Source organism: Corvus kubaryi, unplaced genomic scaffold, assembly GCF_017639235.1.
Source record: "Corvus kubaryi isolate FWS band 111438036 unplaced genomic scaffold, C.kubaryi_AGA036_p1.0 37354, whole genome shotgun sequence".
NCBI classification, from domain to species: domain Eukaryota; kingdom Metazoa; phylum Chordata; class Aves; order Passeriformes; family Corvidae; genus Corvus; species Corvus kubaryi.
This window is the reverse complement of record NW_024581116.1, coordinates 1,615,976-1,635,248: the sequence shown is the minus strand read 5'-3', so window position 1 is coordinate 1,635,248 and position 19,273 is coordinate 1,615,976. Positions and strand designations below refer to the sequence as shown.

Below are 19,273 nucleotides of genomic sequence, written 5' to 3'. Positions count from 1 at the left end.
TCCAGTCACATCAGTGGTTGAGGATTTGCACAAACATCATTGCTGGGAAGAGTTATGTCATCACACCAGTCCTCTCCATCAAAAGTATGGAACCTCTCCTAATCTGGCACTGAATTTGGGGGGTGTGAATGTCACTGCAGCTGGCAGTGATCATCTCGTGGCCATTAATGGAAGAAAATTATTCTAGGAATTAAGTACCTGGGGAATGTGTTTTATTCTAAGCTAAGGAGCGTTAGCCAAAAGCATGTTCAAAACCTCAAGGCAAGAAAATATCTAGCTAGCAGGGAAACTCCAGACATTACTAGAAAGTGGTTTCCAAGGTCAAAAGTGAAATGCACACCCAAGTCTCCACTCACTGACTAATGCAATCATCTTCACCTTTCTAAGAGCTGTGCAGTGGTGAGAGGAAAAAGAGATGGGGAGAAGTTGAGAAGCAGAGTTCTGTGAACACTTTTCCCACTTTAAAAGTACATTTTCTAGGTAAATTTTAAAATAAAAATGGAGGATAAAATGTTTCCCCTGATGGGTGTAAATACTGTGAAGTATTTTCCTAATAACTTTTTGAAAAAACTTTCTTTCCTTTCCCATGAAAATTCAAAACAAAGTGAAAAAATACTGAATTCTTGGAAATTTGGACCCTTCTGAACCCTTTCTCCCATACATAACTTCCATTCAAATGAATTTGCTCCCTAAATACACATCAACATTATACACACATTTCTCCTCCCTCTGGATTTTCCCACCAGGGTTTGCCCTGCAAGCCCACCTGGAGCTGTGCCAATTATTCAAAGAAACAGGGGATAAAACAGCAGGACAAAAAAACTCCCTCAGAGACCCCTCAAATGTTTTGTCACTTACTTGGAGCAGCAGTTCAGTAGCCCCCCGTGGCACGTCCCCGTGGCAGCGAAGGTGGGTGGGCACACCCCGGCACGGCAGAATTTTCCCTGGCTCCGGCACTCGACGGTGTCAGCAAAAAGAGGGTCAGTGGAACCTGTGGGGAGTGGGAAAGAGTTAAAATGTCAGCTTTCAGCCTGAAATGACAAGAGGTGAATGCTCAACAAATTACGTGTGGCTTTCTTTTAGCAAGAGTGGCATCCTGAGCACAGATGCTCCTGGTCCCATCCACTGCACCATCCTCACAGCATCAGATTTTGCCTTTCAGCTGATGGATGCTTTTTTCACCCCTTTGAACACACTTCTGCTTACAAACCCTTTTGCTCTTTGTAGGATTTTTGCTACTCACCTGAAGTAGCCTGGAAGAGGAGGAGGAAGACAGCGAAGAGCAGGTAGAGGATCTTCATGGCTGTCAGTTGCTTGTGGACTGTGACGTCCTGCAAAGCACCTGAAAGACCAATGGTGGCTGGAGCTGGCTTGAGGCAGGGCTGGGAGAGACACCCCGTATTTATAGGGCCTGTGGGGTTGTGCAAGTGTGACAAGTGAGGACTTTGTCAATGAGTAACTGCCATGAACTTTCTGGAAAGGGACTGGTGATCCCCCTTATCACAGGTGGCAGTGAACATGTTGCAATCCCCAAGGGTGAATTTCCACTTCATGTCTCCGTTATATAATCTGACCATCAGCCAAGCCCGACTGAGCTGCACCAATTTTCGTGGCTTTTGCGGACTTTTCCCAACACAAGCACCAGGATGGGTCAGGGGGCACCTAGAAGTCAGAGACCATTGGAGTGGGGGCCCAGCTTTGGCCCAGGATTTGTCACTCACTGACAGTTCACGTAACATTTTGCATCCATCACCCCATCCCTGTCACCAGGCGGATGATGTCAAAGGCAGAGGAAAGCATTGGGAAAGACTTGCAGTGATGCAACTGTTCTTTGTCACTTTTTAAACAGGTCTCAGGACAGCCTCACCCAACTGCAGGGAGCTGACACAAAGCTCTCCTCCTCCTTCAGTTCTCACTTACATCATACAATGGTTTGGGTTGGAAGGGACCTTAAAATCACCTTGTTCCAACCCCTGCCATAGGCAGGGACACCTGCCACTAAAACAGGTTGCTCCAAGCCCCATCCAGCCTGGCATTCCATCCCACATCATTCCCCACCGCTTCACCTTCAGCCCTAAGGCACAAATTCTGACCTCTTTGCACTCAGTTCCTGTTATTCATATTAAAAACCTCAGCAGTTAGGAGTTCTAACACTCACTAATGTATCTCTTTTCTTTTAAAGGAAATAAACTATTTCATATACGTGCACAAGTTTGTGACAGAACACCAAGCATTTCCGCTCTTATTGCCCCGAAAGGTTGGGAGAATGGGCTGATTCCACAAGAATCTCGTCTGACATAATGCCTCGAAGGGCAACATCTTCTGGGGCTTCACTTCAGGGCATGATCCCTGTGGCTGTAAATTTTCTGAGTAGGGGATCAATGCAGGGAAGGTTCTTAACAAAATCCTGGGCTAATGAACAGGTTAAACACTGTTCCTGCAGTTCTTACCTCTGACATTCTGATTCAGTGGTTTGCTTCCTTATTACCTCGTTTATTATATTTAACTCGGAGTTAATGGCATTTTTGTTCCAAGAATTATTCAAAGGATGAAAACATTACTGAGGTTTATGTTTAATTTGCACGGTAATGGGCCAGCTCAAGCAGCGCAGAGGGAGGCAACAAGGTGAGTTTATGCAGCAAATAACAGCAAGATAAACACTGATTTCCGTCTTCCACACATAAAGTCTAATTAACCAAGAAATGCCAAGTGATTCTTTTTTGTCCCTCTTTATTTTTTTTTTTTGTACTCTTGTCTTGGAAATTATCTTTTCCTTTACCAGCAGCTCTCCAGTTTTACCCATTTCTAATGGAGAAGAAATTTAATTTGTCACCCCTCTCTTTTCTCTTTAGTGGGATACAGAGGCAGGTGCCTGACCTGTAACGCCAGCATGAATAAACCCAGAAAATAAAACCTTTTTGTTTTTCTCAAGACCCATTGAAATGTGAATTTCCCTCACCTGTCTTTCACACAGACTGAACAGTGTGGGAATGTTGTGCCAGTGGAAGCACTTGTCTGTAAAACATCCATGTTAGGGAGGAGTCGTGTTTTTCCCAAATAAAATCAGACTGTGGCACTGGGGAAGATTGTGATTGCATTTTGTTATTTGAATAGGCTCCACTCACCTCCATGGCTTTACTCTCTCCCTCCTTTGGAACAGAGTCGATCTATTATTCGAGTTAAATTATTTCAATTTCATTGATGTGGATTGCCACAGCACTCCTATTTTGCTGAACAACCTCCTTTCTGAAGGAAAACAGCCCTCTGGGAAATAAGGAAGAAGATTTTTACAATGAGGGCGGTAAAACACCAGCACAGGTTGCCCAGAGAGGTGGTGGATGCCCCTGGAAACAATCAAGGATGGGGTTTGGAACAATCTGGTCTAGTGGAAGGTGTCCCTGCCCATGGCAGGGGGTTAGAATGAGATGACCTGCAAGGTCCACTCCAACCCAAACCCTCCAAGGATTCCATCATTCCATGATTCTGTGAAAGTGACCAACACTTTGAGCCCTGCTAGCACAGGCAGCCCAAAAATATCACTCAGAGCAAGAGGAAAATTCCATTACTTTGACTTCTAACAAAAACAAAGACAGGTGCAAACTGGTTGCTTAAAACCGGGCAAAACTTGTATAAAACAGGCGAGGAGCGGAACAATTCATGCAGCACAGCAGTGACCTGGGGCTGGAACATGGAAGTGTGTGCGTGGAATTGAACCCCACAGTACCCAGGGCCAGGATGGAGTCCTGGAGATCTCTGTTGAACATTAACCTCCACACATGAGCTGGGAATTCAAGGAGCTGCAAGTACCTATCCCAGAGAAATCAAGCTCTCTAAGCAAACAGGAGCTGAGGGGAATTTGCAATTCAATTTTCTTGAATTTTGCCCCAGCAGCCCCTTTCCAAAGGTGATACTGCAAGGAAAATCTGAAATGCTGAGTGGGCTAAACCTTTGCAAACAGCATTTAACTCTGATTTCTCAGTCTTCTGCAAGGCAGGTGTTTTTCTTCTCTTGTTACCTCCTTGGATAACAAACTACCCCCATAACAATTCATAGCAAGCACCACATATATGATGTTATATAGGAGGGGTTTGCCTCAGTATGTTCTCAAAAATGTTCTTTTAAGTGCAATTTAATAGTTAATGGCTAATAAAAAAAAGTCTAAGAGCTGTGAATTTGCTAAGAATTATGCTTTTGAGAAAGGTTATTTAAAATAGGGTACATGTATTTGGATAGCGGCAAAACTTCATTTTACCATTTGAACTATAAATGTGCCTTTAAAATCCCATAGGCACATGGTTAATTAGGAAGCATGTGCTTATGTTCCATTAAAACCAAGTGCATGTTAAAACATAATTCAAGTATTCTCCTGGTTTTCCTAATTATGGCACAAGTCATTACTATAGAATCACAGAGTGATGGAATGATTTGGGTTGGAAGGGACCTGAAAGATCATCCAGTTCCACCCCCTGCCATGGACAGGGACACCTTCCACTATCCCAGGTTGCTCCATCTGGAACAACCTGGTTTAATGGAAGGTGGAACATCCCTGGAACTGTTCAAAATCTGGTTGGATGAGGCTTAGAACAACCTGGGATAGTGAAAAATGTCCCTGCCCATGGCAGGGGGTTGGAACTGCATGGTCTTTAAGGTCCCTTCCAACCCAAACCCTTCTGTGATTCCATGTTTTTACCCTTTGGCATCATCCTGCTGAGGGCACAATGAAAATGGGAAAACAAGGGCCAAGGTTGCTTCATTAATGAAAATTTATCAGTGGACATCCTCTAATAGATACACTTTGCTGTTGCACACGATATTCCCATGTATCACTCGTCGTTAGAGTGCTTTGTGCCACCTCACATGGGCTAAATGGGTGCACAGGGCAGGTTTTACCTCTGTTTCTCCAGCAGTCTTCACTGTTCTTGGTGACAGCTACAAAGGTCCTCTACTAAAGAAATATCCTAAACTTTTTAGAGGAGGGAAAGCACAGCAGGGCATTTAATGAATCCTGGTGTGTGAGACATTCGTGGTGTCACTGAAGGGGCACAGGGGGAGGCCCCTGCACATTTAGGGTTCAGGGATGGCACCGTGCTGAGGTTTGGGAAGCTGGTCAATTATTACCTGCCCTTGGCTGCTGTGATCTCAACTGCTTGTGCCCTCATGTTGCAACCCAGACACTGAGTCAACATTAAATAGACATTTAAATGACAGCACTGAACACCAGCTGGGAGAATGTGCTGTCCTCTGCACCTCTAAGCTAAAGCGGAATTCCTCTGTGGAGGGGAGGGTGATAAGGGGTCCTGATAAGGAGTTTCCTGATCTGTCACACAGCTCTGATGCTGCTGCTTTTCCTGGAAAATACTGAGACTTCTGTGTGGATGGTATCCTGCAGAATAACACAGAAGCCTTGATTTTTAAGAATTATTGTACAGTTTGATGACAAACTAAAACACCAGAAGTGTCTTCATTAAACAGTGAGCAGGGTCTAAATGCTTCCCTCCAAGCATCATTTAAATGTCTAATCCTGTGGTGTATTGGGTAGGTTCTGTTGACGTTGGCACCATCATCATCATCATCATCATCAAAAATAGAATCATGGAGCTCCATTGCTTCTTGTTAGGTAGGAAGCTGCTAATGCTGCAGCCACAAGAATTGGATTCTTATGCATTTGTATCTATAATCAACCATGTCAGCATGGCATTGACTTTCCCATGTTTGTTTTCATCCGTAATAGACAACTCCCTTGTGCCTGCCACATCCAAGATCACATTACAGTTTATTGAGCTGCAGCTAATTCAGGTAGCAGAGTGTGAGCAGTGATTCAGCTGAACTCTCCGTGCCAGGATGTGACCATTGAAAACTGATCATCCATAATATTAAAATCCAAACTATTAGAACAGCCCTGGCAGTTTTGGCCTCTGCTAGACCATGGCCAAAATTTCCTGGGCTTTTTCAATGATTAGTCCTGGCTAGGAACTATTCCAGCAGGCAGCCCAATGTGGTTACCTTGGACTGGGAGCCAAAACAGTTGCACAATATGGGTATGGTCAAATGATGCCATCTCAGAACCCAGAGAAAGGCACTGTTATGAGTCCAGAAGCTTTCCAGACTGTATTTCCAACAAATCATTTTACAATTATTCATATTTGTCTGGTTTGGCACCAGGTGCAAATGAGCCTTTAATAAGATGCTTCATCAAGTGTCCCTCTCCCCCCCCTCCTCACAGTTCAGTTGTCTTGAATTGCTCTGTCCTCCTGCTAGCAATCTTTCTTCTGCTATAAATGCTAAATAACAATAATAAATTATTTGAGATTTAAACAACTGTCTGCTACACAGGTCAGCGTCCTGATTAAAGCTTGGAGTTGCACAAAGTTTCCTCACCATTCCTGTCTCTGCTTGCGTGCAGTTGTCCCCAAGAGAAATCACAGTGATTACAGACATCTAAATCCCGCCTTGTGAGTCAACCACTGCAGATCTCCACCTGGACAGATGACACACAGTAAGGGATAACACTAAAAGAAAATATACCACTAATCTAACAAAGAAGTGTGTCCATTCAGTTATAAAAGATGGCTTGAAATATATATCATATCATATCATATCATATATCACAGGATGGTTTGGGTTGGAAGGACCTAAAAGAATATCTAGTTCCAAGCCCCTGCCATGAGCTGGGACACCTTCCACTAAACCAGGTTGCTCCAAGTCCTGTCCAACCTGGCCTTGGACATGTCTAAAGAACAGAGAAGACCAGCCACCTGGAGGAGTCACTTAAAATGATTAATTAGATAATTCAATTTACTCAGTTACCTCATTTCCAGCCCTCTGGAAAGCAGCCCACAACTTCCAAGGTCAATATCACAGACGAAACCCAGTTGTGCAAGCCATGATGTCATCAAGCACATCACCAATTTCCAGTGAGCCAATCAGGGCATTGTGTAATGCAGGAGCTGGAGCTGGGGGTGGAATTTGCTTTCTCCCACCCAACGGGCCACATCTGCTGGAGATGGGAAGAGAAGTGGCAGTGCCTGGCTCTTCACTTGCTCCTACATCACCTAATTGTTTGCTTCCCACGTTCTAGTTTAAATTTCAATTAATTATTTTTTGTGAAACTTTTTTTCCTTCAATTAGTTTTTCCTGAACCTACACCCTTTGTGGATGGAAAGCACTTTTTAGATGACTGTGTTATTTCTTAGGAGTCATAGAGACAGGACTCTGAGCATTTCCTTGATATCTGATGTCCTTTAAGTATCTCCTTGAGATAAGCATGAGGGTGGTGAGGCCCTGGCACAGGGTGCCCAGAGAAGTTGTAGCTGCCCCATCCTTGGAAGTGTCCAAGGACAGGCTGGACAGGGCTTGGAGCAACCTGGGGTAGTGGAAGGTGACCCTGCCCATGGCAGCAGATTGGAACTGGATTGAGGTCCCTTCCAACCCAAACCATTCTGGGGATTGTGTGTTCCATCAGATGAAGAGCCCATGTAAATCTGCTCTGGGAGCCCATGTAAATCTGCTCTCTGCCTCTCTCCTTTCATTTCATCTCTTTTATTTCATCTCTCCACCGATGGATTTTGTTTCCCCACCACACTGGTCCCCATGCTGGGGGATGAGGATTGCTCCAACCTCAGCTGGGAGCAGGACTGACATTGCAGCACCTGCACAGTCCAGCATGGAAGAATCCCTCAGAAGAACAGGGAAATCAAAGAGTTGTTAATTTTTGATCTCCCTTCTTCACAGATATGTTGACAAGGCATGAACCAACCTGACTTTCCCTGCTGAAGTTTACAAAATGATGTTCAAGATGATTTTCGGTGACCCCAAGCCCCCTCTGCGTAGAGGTCTCACAGAGCCACACAGGGCCAATAGCTCCTGCTCCCCTGTGCATGACTTTCCTGGGAAACCACGTCCTGAACAGCAGCACCTCACCCCCCTCCTTCAAGGATGGGATTCCTCCTGGGTAATGAGCCAGACACTTCTAGGAAACTGACCTTTGGAAAGGCCAAGTCTTCCTAGCAGCATTAAGGGCTGCATTTCTCAAGAGTCATCTGTACAGTTTTCACTCCCACACCTTTGCTGGGGGTATAAAACAGAATTTAACCCACCCTTTACCCCCATCTCCAGATCTCCAGAGGGGCAATGAGGTTGGGCTTGTGGGTGCAAAAGTCCTTTCCAGACCAAACCATTCTGCGATTCTGAGGCATCAAAGGTGGCTGGCCACATCCACACTGTTAAATTCCTTCATCCTCCAGAACAAGGTGTCTGGATTAAAACAATACACAGGGGGTGGTTCCTAGCCTGTGCCAGCCCCTGTGGGTTGGTACCAGTTGGCCTGGGCCCAAACTGGGCCAGTTTAGCTGATATTACAGAGCCAGCTCCTGTACCTCTGTCCCTACACCTTTCACTGCCAACATAGGGATGGTGCTGCTCCAGGACATTTTGTTGTGGATGTTCTCACAGGAGCGGGTGGATAGAGCCTTTCCTTCCCTCCTTCCCCTCCACTCATTCCTCCTGCCCCAGGACACTCAGCAGTTCTGCTGGTACGTTATTTGGACCAAAGCTGTCGCAGTCGAACCACAAATAAGTGAAATCTCTGGTTTTTACCCTAAAAACTAATTGGCCTTTCAGATTACAACAGTTCTGTATTTAATCAGCCATTTCCCCTGTGTAAAGGATATAGGTCTTGTGCAGTGATTTAGTTGCAAGAACAGTTTTAAGTACAGAAATATTATTTAAGATCTCAAAAGCATGAAAATGGAAGAAACGAAGGGAGGGAGGGAGGGAGGGAGGGAGGAAGGAAGGAAGGAATTCGGAAGGAAGGAAGGAATTCGGAAGGAAGGAATTCGGAAGGAAGGAATTCGGAAGGAAGGAAGGACGGAATTCGGAAGGAAGGAAGGAATTCGGAAGGAAGGAAGGAATTCGGAAGGAAGGAATTCGGAAGGAAGGAATTCGGAAGGAAGGAAGGAAGGAAGGAATTCGGAAGGAAGGAAGGAATTCGGAAGGAAGGAATTCGGAAGGAAGGAAGGACGGAATTCGGAAGGAAGGAAGGAATTCGGAAGGAAGGAAGGAATTCAGAATTCGGAATTCGGAATTCGGAATTCGGAAGGAAGGAAGGCAGGAAGGAAGGAAGGGGGGTCTTGGATCAAATCCCATTTGCAGACAGCTCCTGGTCTTACATAAGGGACAAAATCCCAGGGAAAAGCTCCGGCAAAGCAAAGAAATTTGGTCGATTTTCCATGCTCAAAAGACTAAGAGCTGTATTATTTCTCTATCAACTTTGGGAGATGGGGAATGATGTGCTGAGCAGGGCCATCTGCTCCAGCCTTGTCTTGCCATTCTCTTTCTTGGGAAAAATTCCCATGACTTTTCAGTGCAAACATAAGGTGTAAGAAGTATCTAACACATTTCTGGGGCTTTGAAAAGCTAATGGATGATGATAGAGCAGGGAATGCAATTAGAAGGACAGGTACCTACAAACTGATGAGCTCTGCCTTGTATTCATTTAGACATTTACTCATTAAAAAAATCTACTTTTGATTGCATCTCGCTGCCAGCGCTGGTGTCTGCTCACAAGGGTGGTCCCAGTGCTTTGTCCAGGTTTTTTTGGAATTTGTTCTGGTATTCACCCAGTTCCTAAGGCAACAACCTGAAAATCACTCAGGAGTACATCCTGGGTCTGCACCTGGGAAAACAGCTGAAAAAGAGCAAAAAGAGTTTACAAGAAATTAATTATGGATTAAGGTCTGGAATCTGATGACACAAAGAAGTTTGACAATTTTCAGGCTTGGAGATTGCAACAGAGATAGAGATAAGAAATGCTTTGAGCCCTTTTTATTGTTGTTTTGCCCTGAAAAAAATCCAAGGAAATATTTCTGTCTTGAAGGTTCTTGGTTGATAATCCATCTCATACTGGTTTATAGCCTGATTTTAAAGATTTCAGTGTACAAGCTGAAACCCCTTCTGCCTCCTGATTGCAGAGAAAGATAAATATCAACCACACACTGTCAACAAGATGTACATTGGGAAAGAAATTACCCAATGTCACAACCTGGGTTATTTTCCCTTAAATCTATTACCCCAGTGTACTTCTGTCAGATAGTTTCCCACTTGCTCTTATGAAGTTCCCTGCTGTTGGTGTGGCTTTTAAGTACCTGAAATAAAATTAAAAACATTGATATTTCACTCTTTGGAGTTGCTGAAGATATTTATAAAAATTCATCCCCATATGGAAGACTGGGGCACCCCATGGGCAATCACAGCCCTGGCACCCCCATCCTGCTCTGCATTAAGGCAGGAGTGAGCCGAAGATGTAAGCAGGGAAAGGGATGAGAGCACCAGGGGCAGGCTTGGCCAGAGACAATGAGAGACACAAAGTCTGTTAGAATCACAGAATCACTGAATTATTTAGGTTGGAAAAGAGCTCCCAGACCACTGAGCCCAACCTGTGACCAATCCCCAACTTGTCACCAGCCCAGAGCACTGAGCGCCACGTCCAGTTATTCCATGGACACCTCCAGGGATGGGGACTCCACCACTGCCCTGGGCAGCTCCTTCCAATGCCTGACCACCCTTTCCATGAAGAAATTCCTCCTGGTGTCCAAATGTTAATAGACTCCTCCATCACTTCTCCAGCAGCCACTTCATCAGTGATTCAAGTACTGAGGGAATAAAGATGCTAAAGACCTTTTATTGGCATGGAATGAGCCTCCCTCCACGAACAGGAGGACCTGCAGGTTGCCCAGAGAGGGTGTGGTGTCTCCCTCACTGGAGACATTCCAGAACTGTCTGGACACAATCCTGTGGAATGCCTTCTAGATGAGCCTGCTTGAGCAGGGAGGTTGGGCCAGATGACCTCCAGTGGTGCCTTCCAACCTTATCCATTCTGTGTTTCTGTGGTCTTTATCCTTAGGAAGGTCCAGCAGATCAAAAATAACCTTTCCTTGGTCACTAACAGGGAGACATAAACTTGTCCTCAACTCAGACACTGAGACTTGATCCAACAGGGTGGAGAGAAATGAAATCAAAACTTCAGCTTCCAAAACAGTCACGGGATCATTCTAGAAGGAAGCCTGGTAACATGAGAGTGGCACAGTTGCTTACACAGACAGAAAAAAACCCAAACCCTTGCTGCCTGACAAAACACAGTTCAAGTTTCCACAGAAAAACATTTTCACTAGACACAAAAAGTCCAGAGTTGGACCCAATCTGTCACTCTGTGAAGGAGTCCCAGCTTCATGTTTCACATCTTCCTCTGGTCAGGCTACTTCTATGTCAATATTCAGAGTAAAATACTTTGTGTCACAGACCTCGATAGGGCTGATCACCATTCCCCGAGAGCTGGATTTTCATTGGAAAATAAAGTTATATATGAAAGAGCATTTATTACAGGGATTTACAGCAATAAGGAATATTTTAGGCCTTTCTCCCTCATGTTTCCCCATTTGACATGGCCTCAAAGATTTCCTTGTTTATGCAAGACAGTGGTTTAACTGGAAACATTTAGAGAGTCTCAAGATTATGAAATAATCTTGGTTATTAAGTAACTTAAGACAGCTTTCCTTGAATAGGAGACATCAAGTTCTACTCTCTGTTGAAGTGTCCCTTTGATTAAATCTCATCACCAGGCAGCTCTTCACAGAATTATCAAATGGTTTGGGTTGGAAGGGGACCTTGAACAACCTCTCATTCTAACCCTCCTGTCATGGGCAGGGACACCTTCTATAGATTGTGACTCAAATCTCTCCTGCTTTAAAAAAAAAAAAAAAGGCTTTTAAAAGTCTTAAGACTTCAGCCCATTGAAAAGTCAGAATAGTTGTAAACTCAGCATTTTTTATGAAATGCAAAACTGTTCCCATTGCCTACAGTGAAAATACTTCTGATGAGAAATCTACCAGAACCATCCTTCTTACCAGATATCCTGTCAAAAGAGTGCCAGTTGTCCCAACAACAGCATCTTGAAAATTGTATTATTGGGGCTTTGCCATCTGTGGAAGATTTGCAAGACTAAATACCTGAGTTTCTTTCCATTCTGAGAAGCCAAAAGGACAGAAAATCACATTATGGAGACAGAGCCAAAGCCAAGGACATTTGACTTCATGATTTTTGAGGTCTTTTCCAACCTTGATGATTCTGTGACATTGAAAGCAGTGAGGCAGCGACATCTTGAGGAAATCCCACTCAACCCTTTGCTGTCATTCCAGGAGTTATGGGATAAGGGATCTTAGGCCTTTGCCTTCCATTGTCTTATCTCAGGATGTCTCCTGCTTATATATTTTAAAATTCACCTTTAAAGAGCCCTATAAATAGTTCAACTACTTTTTATGAACTATTACTCATATAAGGTCATTCCTACAGATTCAAGCCCTGTTTTTTTCCAGCCCTCCATCCCCTCTGTCCATCTTACCATGGGGAATCAGGAAGAGACGAAGCAGAGAATTAAATATCCTGATGACTTGTCCTGATGGCTCAGTTTAGGCTCCCCACAGCCAGGTGTTTCAACATAATCACCAAAAACCCCCCTGACCTAGTGAAGCAAGTTCAGTGAGAGCCACCAAAGTGGTGGGGGACTTGGATATGGGGGATGCGAGGAGAGGTGGAGAGAAATTGGGATTATTCAACCTGAGGAAGAACATACAAAGGGATTTTATCCCCCTGTTGTAGTGAAAGTTTCTCTGGACTGAGGCCCAGAGGGAAGCCAAAGCACAAGGGTTGAATTAAAACCTTTGGATAGGCTGAGATACATGAAGTCACACTAAAGTGAAATAGAAATACAGAATTTTAACTTTTAGTAGAAATATATGCTAAGTGCCTTAAACATTAAACAGCTGTAGCAGAGACCTTAAACACAGTTCTTGCTGCAGCAATGTTGCCTTTTCACAGAATTTCTTTACTTTAGACAAAATATAGATAGAACTATACTGTTGACATTTTTTAGATAGTGTTCACATAAACAATGAGCTGATAGAAACTGTACACACAAATCTGTGTAATACCTGTGTAACACTTGTGTAAGGCTTAGGACTGTTAGAATTAGACGAGGATAGGCTAAGAAAAGAAAAACTAGAATGGTGTGTTAATCTTATTGGTCAATTAGCAAATATAATCCACACTTCTGTAAGAAAAAATATATGGAGCATATAGAATTAGAAGAAGCAGCTGTTTTCTGCCTGCTGTTTGCTGTTGCTGCTTGGCCTTATCATGTAACCCCCTTTGAACTCTGCCTTCAAGAAAGCTATGAGACAACGAAATACAGAACTTAGAAGAATAGCAGTCTCCTCTGCTCTCTTACCCTGGTCCAAGAAGGAAGGGTATCCCATCAAAAGCTCAACATCCCCCCTAACAGGTCCTTGCACTTCCAAATGAGGGTTAGGATCAGAAGAATTGATACCCAGACACGAAGCCACATCTGGAGTATCCACTAATCCTGTCAGCTTTGCAAACATAGGATAAGAGCAGGCTGAGGTTATCCAGACACTTTGAACCCTCATCCATCAAGGAAAGACCCCTCTGCCATGGCTCATCCACTGCCCTTCAGCAGGGATTTGGGGTGCAGAGTTAGAGAGTGGGAGGGCAAAAGGAAAATGTCCAGGAGATGCCCATCTTACATCCCCCAGAGGGGGCATCCTGACCCCGGTGTGATTTGAACACACAGCCTTCTGATCTGGAGTCAGACGCGCTGCCATTGCGCCACGAGGTCAGGGATGGGGGGTCCTCTGCCCAAATGTCATCCCGGAATTTGGGCCATTCTTTGAGGGAATGGGAATTTTGTTTCACCTGACAGAGGAGTGGCACCTACAGGATTTGCCTGTTGCCTTGCTAAACAAAGAGGGCTCTAAATGAGATACTTCGGAGGGGAAGAAGGCCAAAAAGTACCACTGCCCAGAGCAGCCCTGCAGAGTCCCTCCCAGGGGAAACAGGCTCCTGGATGTGGTGTCTCCAGAGGGGCAGGAGAGGTGGTGGCCCAGCCCCTCCCTAGGGACAGAGGCCCCATTGACCTGGAAGATGCACGGATGTCAAGACCATGATTGACAGGTCAGAGGTCACGACCAAAGAGCAGGACAAAGCAGGGAGGTGTGGTGGGTGCCTGCTGCACTTTGCCTCGTGAGGAAGCTGAAGGGAGTGAAGACTTTCTCTGAAAAGTGGAAGAAGCTTCACAACTGCAGGCTCAGTCACTCCTGGGGGACCTGGATTTATGTCCATGCGATATATCCCTGGAAGGCCAGCGTGGGATGGCACAGTCAGTCCAGGGGACTTCTGGAGTGATTAGGGACAATGAATCAGTGTAAGACGATGGAAATAGGGAGAGGTTCCTGAGGAACAACATGAGAAGAAAAGACTTTTTTTCAAAAAGAGACTAAAAAAAAAGTCTGGTCTATCCCACCTCAGAGCCCACAGGAAGACTATGAAAGGAATGTTCCTGAAATGAAGGACTAATGTGATGATGACTGGAGACAGGGACCATGGACTTCCCAAGGGCAGAACACTCTGGGACAATACAATTTCTTCCTTTATGGCCAAATGGACACAATTTCTCTTGACTTTGGTTTCACCTCTGACAGGGTCTCCCAGACGTGTCCCTGCAGCAGGACACACACACAGAGCAGCTGAGCTCGATCCAAAGGCAAAGCAAAGGACCAGGACGAGGCACTGAGGGGGTTGGGGTCAGTGTTGGCAGCCCAGGTGACCCTTCACTGCTTGATGCCGAGCTGGCTGTGGTTTGGGGTCTCTGTGGTGGGTGCACAGGATGTTCCACAGAAGGAAGGACACGGGCAGCCCGACAGGGACAGGGCAATAGTGAGGGGACAGGGCCAGTGGCGCAATGGACAACGCGCCTGACTACGGATCAGGAGATTGCAGGTTCGACTCCTGCCTGGCTCAACACTTTTAGCCCAGGGAAATTCCTCCTGCTCCCTTCGTGAGCGCCTTCCTTCTCCTGCCCAGCATCCATCCTCCCTCAAGCTCCCAATGTCCTGTCCCAACACTCCAAAAGGGATGCAGCTGGGGCCCACACCAGAGCCAGGGGCACCACAGCAAATCCCACAGCAGAACGCAGGTGCCTCCTGGACTGCTGTCCTGCAGCCAGGACAGAGCCAGCACTCCCAGCATGTCCTGGCACCTCGTGTGCTCTGGTCCCCAGCCCCCTCCAAGGCTCCCATTGGTCCTGCTGCCCTTTGTCAGTGCCCTGCCAAGTTCTGCTCTGGAATCAGTGCCCTGCTCACGGCTTTGGTGTCACAAAATGATGTTCCTGTGATGCCGATGCTTGAGAGATGGACAAAAAGCCTGGAAGGGTAAGGACCTCAGGAAGACAACTGTCCCTTGTCACCTCCACTACAGCCAGGCAGTTTTAGGGTGATCCAGGCAGGAGTTGAACCTGTGGCCCCCTGATCTATAGTCAGGGGTGTTCATAGTCCGTTGAGCAACTGGCCCCAGCCTCTGATCCCACCTGCTGCCCCCACTTCAGGACCACCTGGATTTGTTGGTGGTTAAAGGGAAGTGGCAGGATCTCCCCTTGCTCCCCCCCACCTGCCCCACCCATGCTGGCCTTGGCCTCCTCACCTGTGGTCCCCACTGGTTCCACCACCCAGGAGAGGAGATGTCTGTACTGAGCTCCAGGCTCAGCTCAGCTGCTCTGGTGGGTTGGAGGGCACATCTTGCCTTCCTCGTGGGATGTGTAGTTAAATTTCCCAGCCAATACAGAACTCTCTGGACCTGTGGTGCCTGGTGGAGGGGAAAGCTCAGCCCAAGGCCACCTGTTTTGTCCACCACTTGCTCCTGCCTGGTGACAGAGAGACGGACAGGTGAGTTGTAGCAAGATCTTGCTTGATGGCCAATTGGTCTGGGCTACCCTGCATGTGGACAGCTTCGACCTTCCTGGCCCAAGCCACAGACACAGTGAAGGTGCAAACCAGTGGTGACAGCTCCATGAGCACGCAAATGTGGGATGAAGCAGCAAAAGAACATGGAAACTGGAATTTTACATGAAATAACATGTTGGAAAAGACACATGGAGGTCTCTAGTCCAGATTTCGGCTCAATTTATGACATGCAGGTCAGGACTGTGTGCTCAGACTCTGGATATCTCCAAGGATGTAGAGGCCACAGCCTCTCTGGGCTCCTCTCTTAGTGATTTACCATCTCACGGGGAGTGTTTTTTGCCAGTATATCCACTCAGAGCCTCCCCTGATGCGGGGGAAGTTTTGCTGTGCAGGAAGCCCACCAAGAAGGGACAAACACCACGCAGAGGCAGGGTTCCATGGAGAAAGATGTCCCCTGTCACCACCAATATGACAGCCAGGCTGTGGGCAGGAAAATTGCGAGCCAGGCAGGAGTCGAACCTGCAATCTCCTGATCCGTAGTCAGGCGCGTTGTCCATTGCGCCACTGGCCCGGCCTTCCTGGAGCTCTGGGGGGTTCCCATCGCTGGATGAGCTTTGTGAGAGAATTAATTAAGAATAGAAAAAAACAGATTTCAGGAGGTCCTTAGGAAGCAGGTGATGTAATCCCTGCTCAGAGCACAGCAGTCTTTGGCATGAGGTTGTTTTGTTAGTCGAAACTCCAAGGATGGAAACTCCAAAGCTTCTCTGGGACCGTGTCCTACTCTGAGACCATCGATGTCACATGCAGAACTTGGCAGGGCACTGACAAAGGGCAGCAGGACCAATGGGAGCCTTGGAGGGGGCTGGGGACCAGAGCACACGAGGTGCCAGGACATGCTGGGAGTGCTGGCTCTGTCCTGGCTGCAGGACAGCAGTCCAGGAGGCACCTGTGTTCTGCTGTGGGATTTGCTGTGGTGCCTCTGGCTCTGGTGTGGGCCCCAGCTGCATCCCTTTTGGAGTGTTGGGACAGGACATTGGGAGCTTGAGGGAGGATGGATGCTGGGCAGGAGAAGGAAGGCGCTCACGAAGGGAGCAGGAGGAATTTCCCTGGGCTAAAAGTGTTGAGCCAGGCAGGAGTCGAACCTGCAATCTCCTGATCCGTAGTCAGGCGCGTTGTCCATTGCGCCACTGGCCCTGTCCCCTCACTATTGCCCTGTCCCTGTCGGGCTGCCCGTGTCCTTCCTTCTGTGGAACATCCTGTGCACCCACCACAGAGACCCCAAACCACAGCCAGCTCGGCATCAAGCAGTGGAGGGTCACCTGGGCTGCCAACACTGACCCCAACCCCCTCAGTGCCTCGTCCTGGTCCTTTGCTTTGCCTTTGGATCGAGCTCAGCTGCTCTGTGTGTGTGTCCTGCTGCAGGGACACGTCTGGGAGACCCTGTCAGAGGTGAAACCAAAGTCAAGAGAAATTGTGTTCCTCAGTGTCCTCTTGACTACCAAGAAATCATCTTCAAAGAAATCTATTCTTTTGGTCAAGGGCAGTCTGGCCTTGGTAAATCCTTGGCCTTCCAGTCATTTTTACATCCTTCCTCCCTCTGGGCATGGCTTTCAGAAGGATTGTTTCCATAGTCTTCATGTGGCCTCTGAGCTGTGATTGCCCAGGCTGGAGCTTTTTAGACAGTCTTTCTTATTCTTCTTGAAAAAAAAATCTCATGTTGTTTATCAGAAACTTGTCCCTTTTTCCATAATCCTACATTGAGTAATTATTCTTGATCCCCCTCCAGAAATCCCCTGGACTGATCATACCACCCTACGTTATCCTGCCAGGCAAGCACATCCAGGTCCTCCAGGAGTGACTGAGCCTGTAGTTAAAAAGTTTCCTGCCTTTTCTTGAGGAAGACTTCACCTCCTTCCTGAGGTAAATTGTGGTAGACACGCTGTAACTTCCATCCAGCTCAGAGGAGAGCTCTGGGCATCATATTCCCCACATAGTCCATGCCCCTATATCTGCCCAGAGCCTCCCTGAGCCCTGCCTCTGCCACAGTACAGCCCCCCAGAAAAGCAGAGGGGTGCCAGAGGTGCCCCAGACTGACCCCGGTGTGATTCGAACACACAACCTTCTGATCTGGAGTCAGACGCGCTGCCCTTGCGCCACGAGGTCGGGGTGGAGGGGACCAGGGGCCTTGGGTTGGCTGCTGGGAATGTCCTTTCCATGGGGACCATCCCGGGGTGTCCCTGTGCCCTCAGGAGCAAGGCTGTGGCTATGGAGCAGCAACCTGAGGGGAGGGTGGCCAAGGCCTGGCTGCAGAGACCAGCCCAGGCTGCGGGATGAAGGTACAGGGTGGGATCAGGGGATGTAGAGGCTCAGTGAAGGCAGGAACCGGGCTCAGGGATGCTCCAAGGGAAGATGGTGGCCAAGGGGGGAACACAGGAGAGCCCGAGGTGGGCTTTGGGTGTGGACCCAGAAAAGGTTTTGGTAGAGTAGAACATCCATGGGCTCAGCCCAGTCACAGCTCCTGATGTTCTGCCCCAGCCACAACCCTGTGCTGCCTGGGAGTGGCAGCTGGACCTCCTCCAAGGAGGGCAGGATGTCCCACCAGTGCAGGCAAGGTGCACCACCACCTCTGGCTGCCCAGTCCTTTCCTCATGGGTGCTTAGAGCAAGGCTGCCATGGATAAGAGTGTCAGTAAGGAGGTGAAGCCTTCCTCCCCCCTCTCCAACTCCATTCCCAACTTCATTTCCATCCCAGCATGCTGGAGAGAGTCTGCTGGGTACCAGGGTGTCTGGAGAAGGACAGTACAGGTGGTGGCTGCAGCCAGTAGGGCAATGGACAAAGCACCAGGAAACTCCTCCCTGGCTCAGCCTAATCCTGCCCACAGCCTGGCCCAAGCAGAGCTCTCAGTGTTAATATAATTTCAGAGCAGTTTCATAAAGTTATAAAAATGTTACAAAATTATATGAAGTTAGGAAAAAGTTAGCTTTCTAGTTAAACACTTACCCCAAATGTGAGTGACACCCTCCAAAAATTCGATTCCTCCATAAAATTTGATGGCTGAAACCAAATCCCATCCCCGCTCTCCAAACATATTGATAATCACCACGCATTTACTCTGTGAATTGCCAGTGCTGAGGATGGAGCAAAGAGGCATTTCCTCTTGCTTTTACCTTTCCGCTGGAGCAAATCCTGTACCCTGAGGTCCCTTCCTCCTCCAACACCTTTTCCCACAAGAGGGAGCCTGGAGCCAGCTCACAGGCTCCACGAGCTGTAAATCAGGCTGGAGATGAATTTTGCTCAGTGAAGGATCCTCCATCCCTAGGCCAGACTGGAAATTCAGCTTGTTTCCTTCTTGGAAATACAGGTTCTTTTCCTCCACAGCTCAAATTTTTTGTCTATTCAGTCCCAATGATTGCTATTAGACTTGGGGGGGGGCGCCGCAGGGGGGGGGGGGGGGGGGGGGGGGGGGG

The 19,273-nt window shown here is 47.2% G+C and overlaps 1 protein-coding gene and 5 non-coding genes across 6 annotated transcripts; 1 reads left to right on the top strand and 5 right to left on the bottom strand.

Moving 5' to 3' along the window:
- Positions 1–854: 854 nt before the first annotated feature.
- On the bottom strand, positions 855–1,386 carry LOC121666942 (gallinacin-10-like). The gene is made up of 2 exons (XM_042032965.1): positions 1,244–1,386; positions 855–991 (listed from the first exon to the last, which is right to left on the bottom strand). Exons 1-2 carry the CDS (start codon positions 1,299–1,301, stop codon positions 855–857), a joined length of 195 nt encoding a protein of 64 aa, XP_041888899.1. The 5' UTR covers positions 1,302–1,386.
- Positions 1,387–13,615: 12,229 nt separating this feature from the next.
- Positions 13,616–13,687, bottom strand: TRNAW-CCA. The gene has a single exon. It is a non-coding gene; the product is annotated as a tRNA-Trp (tRNA).
- Positions 13,688–14,795: 1,108 nt separating this feature from the next.
- On the top strand, positions 14,796–14,868 carry TRNAR-ACG. Its single transcript has one exon. It is a non-coding gene; the product is annotated as a tRNA-Arg (tRNA).
- Positions 14,869–16,304: 1,436 nt separating this feature from the next.
- TRNAR-ACG lies at positions 16,305–16,377 on the bottom strand. The gene has a single exon. It is a non-coding gene; the product is annotated as a tRNA-Arg (tRNA).
- A 550-nt stretch (positions 16,378–16,927) lies between these two features.
- On the bottom strand, positions 16,928–17,000 carry TRNAR-ACG. The gene has a single exon. It is a non-coding gene; the product is annotated as a tRNA-Arg (tRNA).
- An 897-nt stretch (positions 17,001–17,897) lies between these two features.
- On the bottom strand, positions 17,898–17,969 carry TRNAW-CCA. The gene has a single exon. It is a non-coding gene; the product is annotated as a tRNA-Trp (tRNA).
- Between the last annotated feature and the right edge of the window lie 1,304 nt (positions 17,970–19,273).

Excerpts from the sequence above, each read along its gene's own strand:
- LOC121666942 (XM_042032965.1), bottom strand. The coding sequence starts at position 1,301 with ATGAAGATCCTCTACCTGCTCTTCGCTGTCTTCCTCCTCCTCTTCCAG. Across the intron at positions 992-1,243 it reads CCTCTTCCAGGCTACTTCAG|GTTCCACTGACCCTCTTTTT; the intron begins GTGAGTAGCAAA and ends CACTCCCCACAG.